At 42.7% G+C, this 16,621-nt stretch overlaps 1 protein-coding gene across 1 annotated transcript in view; it reads right to left on the minus strand.

Moving 5' to 3' along the window:
* The window catches only part of clpxa (caseinolytic mitochondrial matrix peptidase chaperone subunit Xa), a 26,370-nt gene extending 10,529 nt beyond the window's left edge, over window positions 1-15,841 (minus strand). Inside the window, exons 1-11 of the mRNA XM_014127602.2 lie at window positions 15,627-15,841; window positions 15,202-15,442; window positions 14,521-14,675; window positions 13,939-14,059; window positions 13,091-13,245; window positions 11,870-12,032; window positions 10,145-10,318; window positions 9,144-9,308; window positions 8,252-8,340; window positions 7,426-7,590; window positions 1,431-1,733 (exon numbers count right to left, since the gene is read on the minus strand). Of these exons, the coding sequence (XP_013983077.1) occupies window positions 1,431-1,733; window positions 7,426-7,590; window positions 8,252-8,340; window positions 9,144-9,308; window positions 10,145-10,318; window positions 11,870-12,032; window positions 13,091-13,245; window positions 13,939-14,059; window positions 14,521-14,675; window positions 15,202-15,253 (1,542 nt within the window). The 5' untranslated portion in view covers window positions 15,254-15,442; window positions 15,627-15,841. The remainder of the gene's footprint in view (window positions 1-1,430; window positions 1,734-7,425; window positions 7,591-8,251; window positions 8,341-9,143; window positions 9,309-10,144; window positions 10,319-11,869; window positions 12,033-13,090; window positions 13,246-13,938; window positions 14,060-14,520; window positions 14,676-15,201; window positions 15,443-15,626) is intronic.
* Between the last annotated feature and the right edge of the window lie 780 nt (window positions 15,842-16,621).

Raw genomic sequence — 16,621 nt, forward strand, 5'->3', positions numbered from 1 at the left:
ATTACTACAACTGCTGCTACTACTGCTGCTGCTACTGCTGCTACTACTAGTGCTGCTACTACTACTACTACAACTGCTGCTACTACAACTGCTGCTACTGCTACTACTGCTACAGTACTACTGCTGCTACTACTACTACTGCTACTATTACTACTACAACTGCTGCTACTACTGCTGCTGCTACTGCTGCTACTACTAGTGCTGCTACTACTACAACTGCTGCTACTGCTGCTACTACAACTGCTGCTACTGCTACTACTGCTACAGTACTACTGCTGCTACTACTACTACTGCTACTATTACTACTACAGCTGCTACTACTACTGCTACTACTAGTATTGCTACTACTGCTACTACTGCCTCTACTGCTACAACTACTATTACTATTCCTGCTACTACTACTGATACACCTGCTGCTACTACAGCTACTACTGCTGCTACTACAACTACTACTGCTGCTACTACCGCTACTACTACTGCCTACTACTACTACTACTACTACTATTACTGCTACTACTGCTGATCCTACTGCTGCAACTACTGCTGCTACTACAACTACTACTGCTACAACTGCTGCTACTGCTGCTGCTACTACTAGTGCTGCTACTACAACTACTACAACTGCTACTACTACTACTACTATTGCTGCTACTATTACTACTATTACTACTGCTGCTACTACAACTACTACTGCTACAACTGCTGCTACTACTGCTGCTACTGCTGCTGCTACTGCTGCTGCTACTACTAGTACTGCTACTACAACTACTACAACTGCTACTACTACTACTATTGCTGCTACTATTACTACTATTACTACTGCTGCTACTACAACTACTACAACTGCTACTGCTACTACTACTACTGCTGCTACTATTACTACTGGTACTACTACTACTTATATTACTACTACTACCACCACTACCACTACCACTACCACTACTACTACTACTACTACTATCACTATCACTACTGCTACAGCTACTACTACTGCTGCTACTACTACTAGTACTGCTACTACTACTACCACTCAGTCGTTCCAGGATTTGGCAGAGATTTGTGTGATATTTGCAGGCATAAATGCTTTATTTTGCTGCGGTAATTCTGACATTTTGCATGGCAATATGCGATGAGGGAAAACGTTTGTTTGCGTCTGGATCGACTGAACCACATTATGCTGTAAATGTGGGGTGATCATCAGTTTTATGCAATAATATTGCGATGACTGTTTTATGTACAGAATGGCAAAATCCTGAAGGGACCGATTATTACTACTACGACTATTACTACCACCACCACCACCACTAACCCCATTACTACTTCTACCACTACTACTACCACCACCACCACCACCACTTGTAACACTAATACTTCTACTACCATTACTACTACTACTAACACCACTAATAATAACAATAATGAGTCTCCACCTTGTCCATGCTGAACAGGGCCTGGTACTGTGGTATGACAGCATTGCGTGGCTCCGTCAGGATCCTAACCAGGGTCTCCTCATCCAGGCTGTGCAGGGGAACCACCACAGGCAGGCGCCCCACGAACTCGGGGATCATCCCAAACTCGATGAGGTCCCGGGCCTCCACGTGCTTCAGGAGCCGGTCCTTCTCCTTGATCTCCAGCACGGCGTCCATCTCCGCTCCACTACTGTTGGCCAGGTCTGCGGCCGCAGCCGCCCGACGCCCCTGTCCCACATTGGACGGCGTGCCGAAGCCTAGATACTGCAGAGAGGAGGAGGGATTCAGTTAAAGAGGGACAGTTCTGCTACTATAGGCTGATGTTGGTTGATTTTGTACTTATGTGGCATTGTCTATTTATTTTTTCTTCTCCATAATAATAAAAAATATATACAGTGCATTCGGAAAGTATTCAGACCCCTTGACATTTTCCACATTTTGTTACGTTACAACCTTATCCTAAAATGTATTAAATAAAACAAAATCCTCAGCAATCTTAACACAATACCCCATAATGAGAAAGTGAAAACAGGTAGTTAGAAATTTATAAAAAATGTATTAAATACAAAAAACAAAAATACCTTATTTAAATAAGTATTCAGACCCTTTACTATGAGACTCGAAGTTGAGCTCAGGTGCATCCTGTTTCCATTGATCATCCTTGAGATGTTTCTACAACTTGATTGGAGTCCACCTGTGATAAATTTAATTGATTGGACATGATTTGGAAAGGCACACACCTGTCTAAATAAGGTCCCACAGTTTACAATGCATGTCACAGCAAAAACCAAGCCATGAGGTCAAAGGAATTATCCATAAAGCTCTGAGACAAGATTGTGTCGAGGCACAGATCTGAGGAAGGGTACCAAAACATTTCTTCAGCTTTGAAGGTCCCCAAGAACACAGTGGCCTCTATCATTCTTAAATGGAAGAAGTTTGGAACCACCAAGGCTCTTCCTAGAGCTGACCGCCTGGCCAAACTGAACAATCGGGGGAGAAGGGCCTTGGTCAGGGAGGTGACCAAGAACCTGATGGTCACTCTGACAGAGCTCTAGAGTTTCTCTGTGGAGATGGGAGAAACTTCCAGAAGGACAACCATCTCTGCAGCACTCCACCAATCAGGCCTTTATGGTAGAGTGGCCAGACCGAAGCCACTCCTCAGTAAAAGGCATAAGACAGCTCGCTTTGAGTTTGTCAAAAGACACCTAAAGACTCTCAGACCATGAGAAACAAGATTCTCTGGTCTGATGAAACCAAGATTGAACTCTTTGGCTTGAATGCCAAGCGTCACGTCTGGAGGAAACCTGGCACCATCCTTACGGTGAAGCATGGTGTTGGCAGCATCATGCTGTGTGGATGTTTTTCAGGGACTGGGAGACTAGTCAGGATCGAGGCAAAGATGAACAGAGCAAAGTATAGAGGTCCTTGATAAAAACCTGCTCCAGAGCGCTCAGGATCTCAGACTGGGGTGAAGGTTCACCTTCCAACAGGACAACGACCCTAAGCACACAGCCAAGACAATGCTGGAGTGGCTTCGGGGCATGTCTCTGAATGTTCCTGAGTGGAACCCGATCAAACATCTCTGGAGAAACCTGAAAAAAAGCTGTGTAGCAACGCTCCCCGTCTAATCTGACAGAGGTTGAGAGGATCTGCAGAGAATGGGAGAAACTCCCCAAATACAGGTGCCAAGCTTGTAGTGTCATACCCAAGAAGTCTCAATGCTGAAATCGCTGTCAAAGGTGCTTTAACAAAGTACTGAGTAAAGGGTCTGAATACTTAAGTAAATGTGATATTTCAGTTTTTTATTTGTAATAAATTTGCAAATATTTCTAAAAAACTATTTTTGCTTTGTCATTATGGGGTATTGTGTGTAGATTGATAAGGGAAAAAAACAATTTAATCAATTTTAGAATAAGGCTGTAACGAAACAAAATGTGCAAAAAGTCAAGGGGTCTGAATACTTTCCGAAGGCACTGTATATACATACACACAGGTGAATCTGCTACGAATACCCAAATCCTCTTGACCGCCCCTTGAACCTTCCTAATCCCACCCACATTTGCAGTCTTTTCTGACCCAAGGGCGAATCCTAACTTGAGATAGGCCTATGCACAAATAACTTGGATTTTCACGCAAATCGTGTTAAAGTCCATTTTTACACACACCAATTTCAAGTTAGGATTTGGTCCACAGTGACTGGACTGTATCAGGTTGAGAGCGTTGTAAACACAACTAAAGTTCTTCTCATTTACCTTGTAATGTCATGACGATACAGTGCCTTCAGAAAGTATTCACAGCCCTTTACTTTTTCCACATTTCATTGTGTTACTGCCTGAATTTAAATTGATTAAATATACTATTTGGGGTCTCTGGCCTAAACACAATACCCCATAATGTCAAAGAGGAATTATGTTTTTAGAAATGTTTACAAATTAATAAAAAATGTAAAGCTGAAATGCCTTCAGTCAATAAGTATTCAACCACTTTGTTATAGCAAGCCTTAATAAGTTCAGGAGTAAAAATTTGCTTAACAAGTCACATAATCATTTTCATTGACTCACTGTGTGCAATAGTGTTTTGAACGACTACCTCATCTCTGTAACCCACACATACAATTAACTGTAAGGTCCCAATAAGTTAATTTTAAACACAGATTCAACCACAAAGACCAGGTTTACAAATGCCTTGCAAAGAAGGGCACCTATTGATAGATGGGTGAAAAAAAGCAGACATTGAATAGCCCTTTGAGCATGGTGAAGTTATTAATTACACGTTGGATGGTGTATCAATACACATAGTCCGTACAAAGATACAGGCGTTCTTCCTAACTCAGTTGCCATAGCTGTCAAGATCGCTATCTTTGAACTCCCGATCATAAATAAACCAAGGCGCAGTGTGCATTAAATTCCACATCTTTTTTAATGAAAATGAAACTCATCAAAACAACAAAACAGGAGAAAAACTAAAACGTGACGTTCTGGGGCTGCTCAAAGGCAGCTACACAAAAACAAGATCCCACAACTCAAGGAGGGAAAAAGGGCTGCCTAAGTATGGTTCCCAATCAGAGACAACGATGGACAGTTGCCTCTGATTGGAAACCACACTCAGCCAAAACAAAGAAATAGCAAACTAGATTGCCCACCCCACATCACACCCTGACCTAACCAAACTAGAGGAAAATAAACGTCTCTCTAAGGTCAGGGCGTGACAGTACCCCCCCCAAAGGTGCGGACTCCCGGCCGCAAACCTGAACCTATATCGGGGAGGGTTCCGAGTGGGCATCTATTCTTGGCGGCGGCTCTGGTTCGGGGCATAGCCCCCACTCCGCCCGCTGATCCCCCTGCTTCTGTGTCGCCGGAGGAACCAGACCGTGGATTATTGCCGGAGGCTCTGAACTGCCGGCCGCCGCTGAAGACTCTGGACTGCCGGCCGCCGCTGAAGACTCTGGACTGCAGGCCGTCGCTGAAGACTCTGGACTGCAGGCCGTCTCAGTAGGTTCCGGACTGCAGACCAGCTCAGGAGGTTCCAGACTGTACACCGTCTCAGGAGGTTCCGGACTGGGGACCGTCGCTGCAGGTTCCGTGCCATGGATCATCACTACAGGCTCCGTGCCATGGATTATCACTGGAGGCTTCGTGCCATGGATCATCCCTACAGGCTCCGGGCCATGGATTATCACTGGATGCTTCGTGCCATGGATCATCCCTACAGGCTTCTTGCCATGGATTATCACTTTAGGCTCCGGGCCATGGATTATCACTGGAGGCTTCGTGCCATGGATCATCCCTACAGGCTCCAGGCCATGGATCATCACTGGAGGCTTCATGCCATGGATCATCACTGGAGGCTTCGGACCATGGATCATCACTGGAGGCTTCTTACGTGGAGCCGGAACAGGTCTCACCGGACTAGGGAACGTCGCTGGAGGTTCTGGACTAGGGAAGGTCGCTGGAGGCCGGGTGCGCAGAGCAGGCACAGGGTATACTGGGCCGTGGAGGCGCACTGGAGGTCTGGAGCTTATGACTGGCACAACCCGTCCTGGCTGGATGCTAACTTTAGTCCGGCAAGGGCGGGTCGCTGGCACAGGACGAAATGGGCTGTGCAGGCGCACTGGCGACACAGTGCGTAGAACTGGCGCAGGATATAGTGGGCCTTGGAGGCGCACTGGAGGTCTGGAGCGTATGGCTGGCACAACCCGTCCTGGCTGGATCCCCCCCTTAGCCCGGCAAGCGTGGGGAGTTGGAACAGGCCGCACTGGTTTGTGCTGGTGAACAGGTGGTACCGTGTGTAGAGCTGGCGCAGGATAACCTGGGCCGAAGAGACGCACTGGAGACCAGGAACGCTGAGCCGGCACAATTCTACCTGGCTGAATGGCAACTCTAGCACGGCAACTGCAAGAAGCTTGCACCGAGCGCACCGGGCTGTAGCTGCACACTGGCGACACAGTGCGCATCCCCGCATAACACAGTGCTTGCTCTGTCACTCGCTCCCCACGGTAAGCACGGGGAGTTGGTTCAGGTCTCCACCCTGACTCTGCCAATCTCCCCGTGTGCCCCCCCAAAATGTTTTTGGGGGGCTGCCTCTCGTGCTTCCGTTGATGTTGATTCTCCCCGGTCCAGCTTGTCTTCCCAGTAAGTGCACACTGCTTGGCTTTCTTGTGGTGGGATCTTCTGTCACAATCGCTATCTTCGAACTCCCGATCATAAATAAACCAAGGCGCAGCATGCATGGAATTCCACATCTTTTTTTATGAAAATGAAACTCACCAAAACAACAAAACAGGAGAAAAAACGAAAACGTGACGTTCTGGGGCTGCTCAAGGCAGCTACACAAAAACAAGATCCCACAACTCAAAGAGGGAAAAAGGGCTGCCTAAGTATGGTTCCCAATCAGAGACGATGGACAGTTGCCTCTGATTGGAAACCACACTCAGCCAAAGCAAAGAAATAGACAAACTAGATTGCCCACCCCACATCACACCCTGACTTAACCAAACTAGAGGAAAATAAACATCTCTCTAAGGTCAGGGCGTGACAATAGCGGAAGGAAACCGCCCAGGGATTTCACCATGAGGTCAATGGTGACTTTAAAACAGTTACAGAGTTTAATGGCTGTGATAGGAGAAAACTGAGGATGGATCAACATTCATTATAGTGACTCCACAACACTAACCTAATTGCTTGTAATCGTTAAGGACTGGGGAGTTTTTCGGGATAAAAAATTTACAGAATGGAGCTAAGCACATGCAAAATCTTAAAGGAAAACCTGGTTCAGTCTGCTTTCCACCAGACACTCTGAGATTAATTCACCTTTCAGCAAGACAGTAACCTAAAACACATGGCTAAATCTGGAGTTGCTTACCAAGAAGACAGTGAATGTTCTTGAGTGGCCGAGTTGTAGTTTTGACTTAAATGTACTTAAAAAATGAGAAAGTGAAGAACTGAAAATAGTTTCTAGCAATGATCAACAACCAATTTGACAGAGCTTGAAGAATTTTGAAAATAATAATGGGCAAATGTTGCATAATCCAAGTGTGGAAGGTGCTTCTACAAAGTATTGACTCAGGGGTGTGAATACTTATGTAAATTAGATATGAATACTTTCTGAAGGCACTTGATCAAAGAGCTTCAGAGTCCAGGATACATTGATTCAGTGCAATATCACTTATGGTAACATCAAAACCCCTGCACTTACAAATGCAACCTTGCCACAAAATGAAGGGGCTGTCTGAAATATCAGCCTCCCTATCTAGTCTAGTATAGTACATTTGGCCAGAGCCACACAGGGACGGCAGCCTAGTTTCATTCTGTATTGACTGTTTGTTATTTGTGTACAGTTTTTTTTATTGTATGAACCACTCCACAAGAAATTCCTTTACAGAAAAAGTAGTTATAAAAAAATTGAAATTCAATTGAAATAAAATTCTGAATTAAAATGTTGACATTGAAATGTTTACCTTTTCACACTTCCTCGTGCTGATGATCCGGTCCAGGCCATTGAAGGCACCGGAGGCCACAAACAGGATGTTGGTGGTGTCCACCTGGACCGTCTCACCTCTCAGCTTCCTGGAGTTCTTCTCGGGGACGTTGATGATAGTACCCTCCAGGAGTTTGAGTAGACCCTACCAAACGACCACCAAACAGAAGACATTATAAGACACACACAATGTACAATACCCCAGTGTTTCCTAAACCTCTTCTCAACCTCTTCCAAACATATAAATGTTTTTGCACCAGAAGAAATTCTCTCATTACCTCTCCTCATCCTCGAACATCTTTGCCCTAGTCATTTCTGGGCGATCAAACGCGTCTAGAGCAAATATTGCGAAGAGAGGCAACAGCCAAGATGGTGGAAGGGTAATGAGGGAATTTATCACATGGTGCTAAACATGTTTAATTTATTTTTTACTTTTGATTTAACTCAGAGCAATTTTTGATTGTCTGAGTTTCAAGCCACTGAAGGTTATAAGACACAGGAGCTTTCCAAATAGACAATTAAGGAAGTATCGCCAAGTAAAGTTTGGATGGGAAACCACTGTAACAGGTATGTATGATCCCATGTTAGAATCCTTATGGGAGATCAACAAGTCACCAAGTGTGTTTTTTACAGACAATGCGGTGAAAGGTCAAGGAAATCTGTTATGAAGCCAGAATCTACAGGTTTTATAACCGACAGGGCAAACAGTGTTCATGGCAGGACTGTACCGCCTGACAGTGACAGATCTATATATCTATAAATAATCTAACCACTATAATATCTATCTATACACAGTATACACTGACCTGCTGTACTCCCTCACCCCCCACGTCTCGTAACTGGTGGATTCCGGGCACACTGCCAATCTTATCCACCTCATCCAGGAACACGATGCCTGCGAGGGCCAATCAGTGAAGAGACCGAGAACCAATCACCGTTCAGAGCGAGTTAGCATACAGTATATCAAAATTTTTACCACACAATAATATTTGGCTTCACCTTGGTTCATTACACATGCAATATATATGTTGCACAGCAGTCATGAAAAATGTTCTATCTTTAAAGGTACAATAGGAAGAAATCACTGCGCCATTTCCTGGTTACTAAAATTCTATGGTTCGCTTAATTTCAGTGTATGCGACAAAAGAAGTATTGAATAGTGTAGAGCATCATTGTACCATCTAAACCACTAAGAAATATATTTTCAATAACAAAAAATATTTTTTTTTCAGATGTTTGAAGATGCTATACAAAACTCAAAGTAAAACGAGCAAAAACGGGAAGCACAGAAAAATAGCACACATAGAACGGATCTACCGCTTCTCAGACATACTTTCAATGAGAATGACAGATCTATAACATTTCTATGTGCATTGGTCGGGTCATCAAAAAAGCTGCCTACTGTGCCTTTAATTCAGTTACTTACTTTCAAAAACATCCACTCTTAGGGCATTTAGAGAAGTTGATCTGCTACCAGTACAGTAACTGGCTAGTCGGACAGATGGCACGTTTCATAAACTTTTCTTTATCCAATGAAATCATTCACCATCAAAACTCTACCAACTCTTAGGACAAGGACTGAAGTTGATGTGCTTAAAGTACAGTACTTGATAAGATAGTCATACTGTTGTCACATTTCACACAGAACCACAGACATTCACATACACAAGCAAGTAAGTAACACATTATAGCATATACCTTGTTGCGCTTTCTCAACAGAGTTGTTGGCATCTTGGAGGAGCTTGGCCACCACAGACTCAATGTCTTCGCCCACATAGCCTGCCTGGGTTAGCGTGGTGCAGTCACAGATGGCGAAGGGCACATCCAGGCACCTAGCCAGTGTCTGGGCCAAGAGGGTTTTACCTGCAATATGGATGTCAATCAATGTCAGGCAATAGGAAATACCAACGCATCCATTTTACAACTTTTGTTTAAAGGAATACTACACTAAAAAACCTTTGTGTTGAAGGGATACTTCAGGATATTGGCCCTTTATCTACTTCCCCAGAATCAGATGAACTCAGATGAACTCATGGATACCATTTTTAAGGAAGTTGCTAACTAGCACAGTCACAACAAACTGTGCATGTCAGCAGTCAGCTATTCAAGAGCCCTTTCAGTACAGAGCAAAAACTGTCATGATGATGACTTTGAGTGTACTATTGCTTTAACGCAATTTTATGTTTCCTGTAATATAGATGTCAAAGCCAAGAATCCTATTACAACTTATTTTGTATGTGTTTTGTTTGATCCCTCTTGGGAACTCGTAAAAGACTACGTACGACTACGCAACAGATGGCATTCATGGTTGTAAAAGTAGATGTTAGCGTATAGCAATTGACTTTAGAGTCATGTCAGAAAGCGTGACAGTAATGCCATCTGTAATGCCATAACTGTGTCACCTTATGCAGAGCAGTGCAGGGTGAATTCAGGCCCTAGGCGCAACTCTTACTGTCAGTGTCATAACTGTGTAAAATCAGTTTCCATCCACCCTTATGAGCATTTATGACAACTGCTACTGTATGTCATTACTACCCTACGCAGGCCTAATGACAGTGTAGGGCCAATTGAAGAGCTGACTCAATGACAAACTGTTGAATCACAGAGGGACACAGGAGACTCTGCTCAAAGTAGTACACTATAGTAGAAAAAGACTTCCCTTATAGATGGGCACCTGCTCCAATTCTTCCAAAGCTCACCTGATCCGGTGGGTCCCAGCAGCACGATGTTGCTCTTCTCCAGTTTGATGTTGGCGTGGTGAGAGTCGAGCACCTCGCCCCCCCTCTTCTCCTGGGCAGGCTGCTGGCTCTGCTGCTGCACTGACGCACCCAGCGCGTTGCCATGGGGATTGATCCCAGCGATCTGCAGCAACTCTGAAAGAACAGACAGCGAGGAGGTAAAGAAAGGGAGGGAATGGAGAGGCAAGGGGGGAGAGAGGTCAGCTAGGAAGTAATGCGCTATATAGGGAATAAAGGTGTTGTGTATAGATACTGTGAGAGTCTGTCTGTCTGTCTGTCTGTCTGTCTGTCTGTCTGTCTGTCTGACTGACTGACTGACTGTCTGACTGTCTGACTTACTGTAGATGTCTGAGAGAGGGAACATGGGAAAGAGACTATTAGCGAGCTAGAGAACAGTTTGGTGAGAGAAGTGCTGGAAGCCCCTGGCTGCATGTAACTAATATTCTGTACGAGTTACTGTACCACTTACTTGTCAATCTGTGTTCATCCTCTTGTCTTCTCTAGCTCCACAGAACGAGAGTGAAAGTTGTCATCTGACATTGTCACTAGTAGTGTTATCCGACATTGTCATTAGCCCAAAGTCCTGTTCAAACGGGACTTTGGGCTAACGGGGCAGCAGGTAGCCTAGTGGTTAGAGCGTTAGACTAGTAACCGCAAGGTTGCAAGATCAAATCCCTGAGCTGACTAAGTAAAAATCTGTCGTTCTGGCCCTGAACAAGGCAGTTAACCCACTGTTCCTAGGCCGTCATTGAAAATAGGAATTTGTTCTTAACTCACTTGCCTAGTAAAATAAAGGTAAAAAAAAACCTGGGAAAACCTTGAAGTAACTGTCCAGTGAAAAGCTCACTTTTAAAAGTTCATATTCTGTTAACTCATACCCAAATAATGTTGTTGACATTCATACTCGTATTTTTGGCCAAAGCATAAATTGGAGAAAAAACACTTCAAAACACCTCAAACTTATCTCAAACAAACCACTTAAAAAATGCTGCTATTTCCTTATAGAGGATGATTTCATCAAGCTGGCCAATCAGCGGTCTACCCACATGAACATTTGTTATGACCGGTATACGCCATTCTGTTAGGGTACGCCCACACCCCCAAAATACCTTTTAACATACTTAGTTACCATTTTTGGGAAGGAAAACTATTTCACTTATATTATAATTAATTATTGGTCATATTTCATAGAAATCTGGAAACCCTGAGTTGTTAATTTAAATCCATGGATGAGGAAAGACTGCAAGAGGTGGCGTTTTATTTTTGCCTTTAAAAGCCATTGTACACTTGCCAAACCATTGCAGAGGAGCCTGCAAGAGAACACTTTATCCTACCATTCATTCCATTCAGCTGTGATTCTGTTTTACATTACACATGGGCTAATGCATTTTGTTAACCTGAGTGAATGGCATGCTGTTATATTTCAAGGTACACAGTAGAAAAAAACTGCCACTGCACTTAGGATGCATCTCGATAGTATAAAGTCGCTTCCTCTCATCTCCTCTTCTTCTGCACTGATTTGAAGACACAGGATAGCTACTCAATAGTTCCTTTCACCTGTCAAGTTCATTCACATAGGTGCAGATGGAGAAAATAAGTTGCAAGGATGGGAGAAGGCCATTTCAGACAAATGAAATACAGAGTCAAACTGGAGATAGACAGCTCAGGGATTGGGACGGTACCAACCTCGTGGAGTAAGAGAGGCCTGCTTCTCCACCTCCGCCTGTGGCTTGGTTCCCGCTCCCGGAAGGTTATTGTAGATGCGCTTGTAGTGGTTGTAAACAGCTACCGCCAGCACTTTCTTTGCATAGGACTGTCCAACAACGTACTTATCCAGGTAGGCATAGATCTGAAAGACAATTTGGTAACACTTTACATAAAGCATGATGCATGATGCAGTTATAATGTGTTACAAGACTTATCATAAGCATCAATGACCCTCCTTACAATGTCACATTATCATAATCTTCTAATGATCCTAAAAGAACAGCCATTTTGAGTCAGTTGAAAATGTCCCACATACAGTGAAAAAAAACATATTATAAGCCTTATAATAAGACATTAATTATAAAGGCTCATACAAGCCAATAACAAGTTATAAAGCATTATATCTACAGGCTTTAAAGGGGCTATCGTTAATATGTACATACGTTTTGGGATTTTGAATTTGAGTGTCTACATTTCTCCAGCCCCATTCCCCAACCATAGCTGTTTACACAAAAAAGTGGCGGGGTGGCCGCATTGTTGTTGTTTGAATCCCAGATTGCCCCTGTAAGTAAAGTGTTATGTAAAATGTTACCAATAAGTTCTGCAGACTGTTTATAGACACATGTCCCTCTTTGGTGCTTTTGTCGTACAATCTCTACTTGTTCTTCTTTCAGTGGTATGGCGGATGTTACAAAGCCCGGTAAGCTATAACTTAACACGGATGACTGAACCACCCGTTGTCTGACAGACACAACAAGTGGATGTGTTGGGACATTACAAGAGGACAGACAGTAGCTGGAAGGGTTGAATGCAGTTTGAATGAGATGTATCAGCCTGATTTCACATTATTGTGATTATTTTGGTAGCACTACTTAAAGACTGCAAGTATAATGCAGTTATAATGCATCAAGACTTGTCATAAGCTTATATGACCCCCTTATAATGTCTAACAATCATCCTGATTACCATATACTTTATAAAAGTCTGTATGTTTATTGGATAGAGAGAGATACAGGTGAAAGATAGAGGCGTGTGCTGAAATAGCAGTGGGCCGGATTAGAACCCATGCTGCAGCGGTATGTGTGCACCTAAGGCAGCGGCTTAGACCATCAGACCATCCTACTTTTCTTCTTGTCCCACTTGTTAACACTTTACTTAAAGCCTGCAGGTATAATGCATTGTAAGACTTGTCCACTGTACCTTTTTAGGAGGAGGGGGAGGTTTCTGCTGGAAGGCCAGTTTGACGGCCTCGTTGGCTGCTTCCTGCTCCTTATTGAGACTCTTGCTGGAGTCGGTCTCTGACAGCACCACAAAGAAGTGATGACATTTCTCACATTTCACAAAGCGGGTTGAAGCTAGGGAGAGGGAGGGGGGAAGGATGTTATGGCACCAACTAAGCCGGATCATGATATTGCTAGTGGGGGCATAAGCACACAAACTAGACCTGTGTTACACTTAGCTGCTCTGTGACTGTGACCCATTTGTTACATAAGGACTTTATTTGTTAATAACACGCAATATGTCTGACAGCTGTTGCCCAGTAGTCTGGCATTCCCTATAGATGTGTGAGCTGCACTGAGCCAGTAGATACTAGGTAAAGGAGATCAGATGAAAGCTAGGGTAACACCATATTCTCTTAAATGCTGTCCCTTCCACATGATGTGCATGTCACTCAGACTGGTACTGTTACTTGTACATGTTATAAACCATATGTTCAATTAATTCAAATATATTAAAAGAAAGTAAGTGTCAGGGTCACTGCACAGTTTGCTAGCCTGGGTTCCCAATCTGTTTGTGCTGTCTTGCCTACTCGTATGGTCAATTGGCATATCTTTGGCATAACAACGACCATATAAGAGTTGGCCATACAGCACAAACAGATCTGGGACCAGGATAACAGTTTGCTGCTTGTTTCAAAGCACTTTTCAAAGCACTCAATTTCTCATAATTGAGATTTGCTCCTGTGCCAAGCTTGACCGTACACAATTCCTCTTCTCTCTTTTCAATTCCTCTATTTTCAAATATGCAAAGAAAAGTAAAACACTTACACACAAAGGTTTCTACATGTGTGCAGGCATCTCCACACTTGGGACAGCGTAGCTGGCTGCCTCCTTTTCCGGAGCCACCGGAACCTCCTCTTTTCCCACTTCCTGCATCACCAACTGATTTCTGTCAAGAGTGGAAGAGCAGATGACGTAGATTAGGTACTGTAGCTCCTGCTGGGACTAGATCATTCACCATGAAGGAAGTCATGAAGATATTATAACATTCAATCAACTTTACTTATAGCCAACAGGTATTTTTATATTTGACCTTTATTTAACTAGGCAAGTCAGTTAAGAACAAACTCTAATTTTCAATGACAGACTAGGAACAGTGGGATAACTGCCTTGTTCAGGGGAAGAACAACTGATGTTTACCTTGTCAGCTCGGGGATTCAATTTTGCAACCTTTCGGTTACTAGTCCAACGCTCTAACCACTAGGCTACCTGTCTAGGCTACTTGCCGCCCCAATGCATTATGATGTGATTGCAATTCATTGTAAGAATTGTCATCATAAGCATGTGTGACCTCCTTATAATGTCTTATTAATAGTAACAACATGTCAATAAGGCCTGATTTTGACATACCTTTCGTCCATCACCGGAGCCATCTTTGATATCTTTTGATGAAAAACATACAGATGATTCGGAGAAGGATCTCACAGGAACTCTTCTGGTTAATCGGACTTCAGGTGTTCCTGGTCTGCTAATAGAAAATAACTGGACTCTGGTGGAAGAGATACCTGTGAACGTACAAGCAGATTCAATCAACTGACACACTGTTAATGTACATTTTCTAAATCAGCAAAGCAAACGTTGAGCATATTACTAATCAATAGATAAAAACTCCTATATTTCCTCATACGTGTCAATTATGAATCCATAAGGGGGCATGTCCCTGAAAGCTCCCCTAAACATACATTTATTCATAACATGAAAATGTTGACAAAATCTTTTGATAAATAACTAACTGTAATGCATGCACCACCACTGTATGGTTCTTTCTTGCGTAACAACACTGTAAGTCAAGTTCACATCAGCTTAGCTAGCTTTAGCTACAAGGCTAGCAGGTAGATGTTACAGGTTCCAACTTTGCAAAAACAACCATGTTACCCCATTTCACATTAGTTTGCTTTTCTCAACACCTCATATTCATTATTTGTTCTGTATTTGAACATTATATGATTGTGCAACTTGCAAGCTGGCTGGCTAGAAGACTAACGTTAGCTAGCTAGCCAGCAAGTTAGCTAGCTAGCAAAATATGCTTACCTTTTTGAGAAGTTATGAACAATCTCGCCGCTGATCTGCATGTGCATGACATTCTTTTATTTAAGTCGACAGAAAAGATAGAGATAGGAATGTGGGGAATATCACAGAAGAAAAAAAAACTAGCCAAAGTATATGTTGACTGGCAGGCTAGCTAGCTAGCTTAGCTGGCTAACGAACCAGCTGTATCGTTGGTAAATAGAGCACACTGTTAACGTATCCAGTCTGTGTGTCTGGTCCGAACCTGTAGAAAAGGAGTTGAAAATAGGATGTAATTATAATGCAGAACAATATCCATAATATGAATGTGTTATTATACCTGGTGACTACATCTAGCTAGAGAGCGGAGACTCGTGTGGCAGAACAAATATCAAGTAACTTAACGTTCTAGCTAGCTTGCCAATAAAGTAGTCTAAACATATACTTACGATTATGCTGGCTTGAAAGCCAAACAAATACAATCATCGATGAAATGTAAATCAAATGACACTGTCATGCTGTCAATACCATAGAGGGTGCGAGTTACACAACCCTCATGTATTTTCTTATGTGACAGTGTATTCGTGAGTGATGTAACCAATGATTGGTGTTATGATGGGCCATTCAGAAGAGAGCAGAAAAAAACGAATTCCCTTTGTACAGTAGGTTGTAGATTGTAGATCTAGAACAACCAGAATAAGATTCCAACAGAGCAGTATTAAATATGACTCTGGATTCGAGTCATATGGATAACCAATAATTATACTTCAAGAGAAGATGAACAAAATACACTTCCCTGTACAGCTATTATTATTGGCTTGAGCACAAGGGCGCCAGGACAAACAAAAAATATTTAGGGTTTCAGATTGTTCTGGCAATTCTCACATAGAAACTTCATTGGGAGGAAGTAAGTTTGACTTTTCATCACAATTTATTTAATACAAAAATATGCATCTTGATGAAAGTGGCTATTTTAGGCCTCTTTTAGACCTACAGTATATGATCTGTGAATGGTACATGAAACAGTCAGACAACATCTTGGTGTCATTATACTCCTTATAGTGTGCTCTAATCTGATTCTAGACCAAATTTCACACAGAACAGGGAGAAGTTTTTTTGTATTTATTTTTTTACCTTTATTTAACTGGGCAAGTCAGGTAAGAACAAATTCTTATTTACAATGACGGCCTACGTCATTGTAAATAAGAATTTGTTCCTAACTGAATTGACTAATTAAATAAAGGTTAAATAAGAGAAGAAAAAAAAATCTCCCAAGGACAGATTTTGGGTGTAGGAAATCCTCTCGCTTTGCCTCTTCCTCTCTGACTACATTGATTTTGCATAACTGAATAAATAATTAGTGTAATAGACCAATAATGACTTAAAATGAGGACAACCCAAAATGATGGCCCAAGTATGTCAGTTATATGTATATAATCAAAAT

The sequence above is a fragment of the Salmo salar genome, chromosome 11 (genome assembly GCF_965601325.2).
Source record: "Salmo salar chromosome 11, fSalSal1, whole genome shotgun sequence".
In the NCBI taxonomy this organism is placed as follows: domain Eukaryota; kingdom Metazoa; phylum Chordata; class Actinopteri; order Salmoniformes; family Salmonidae; genus Salmo; species Salmo salar.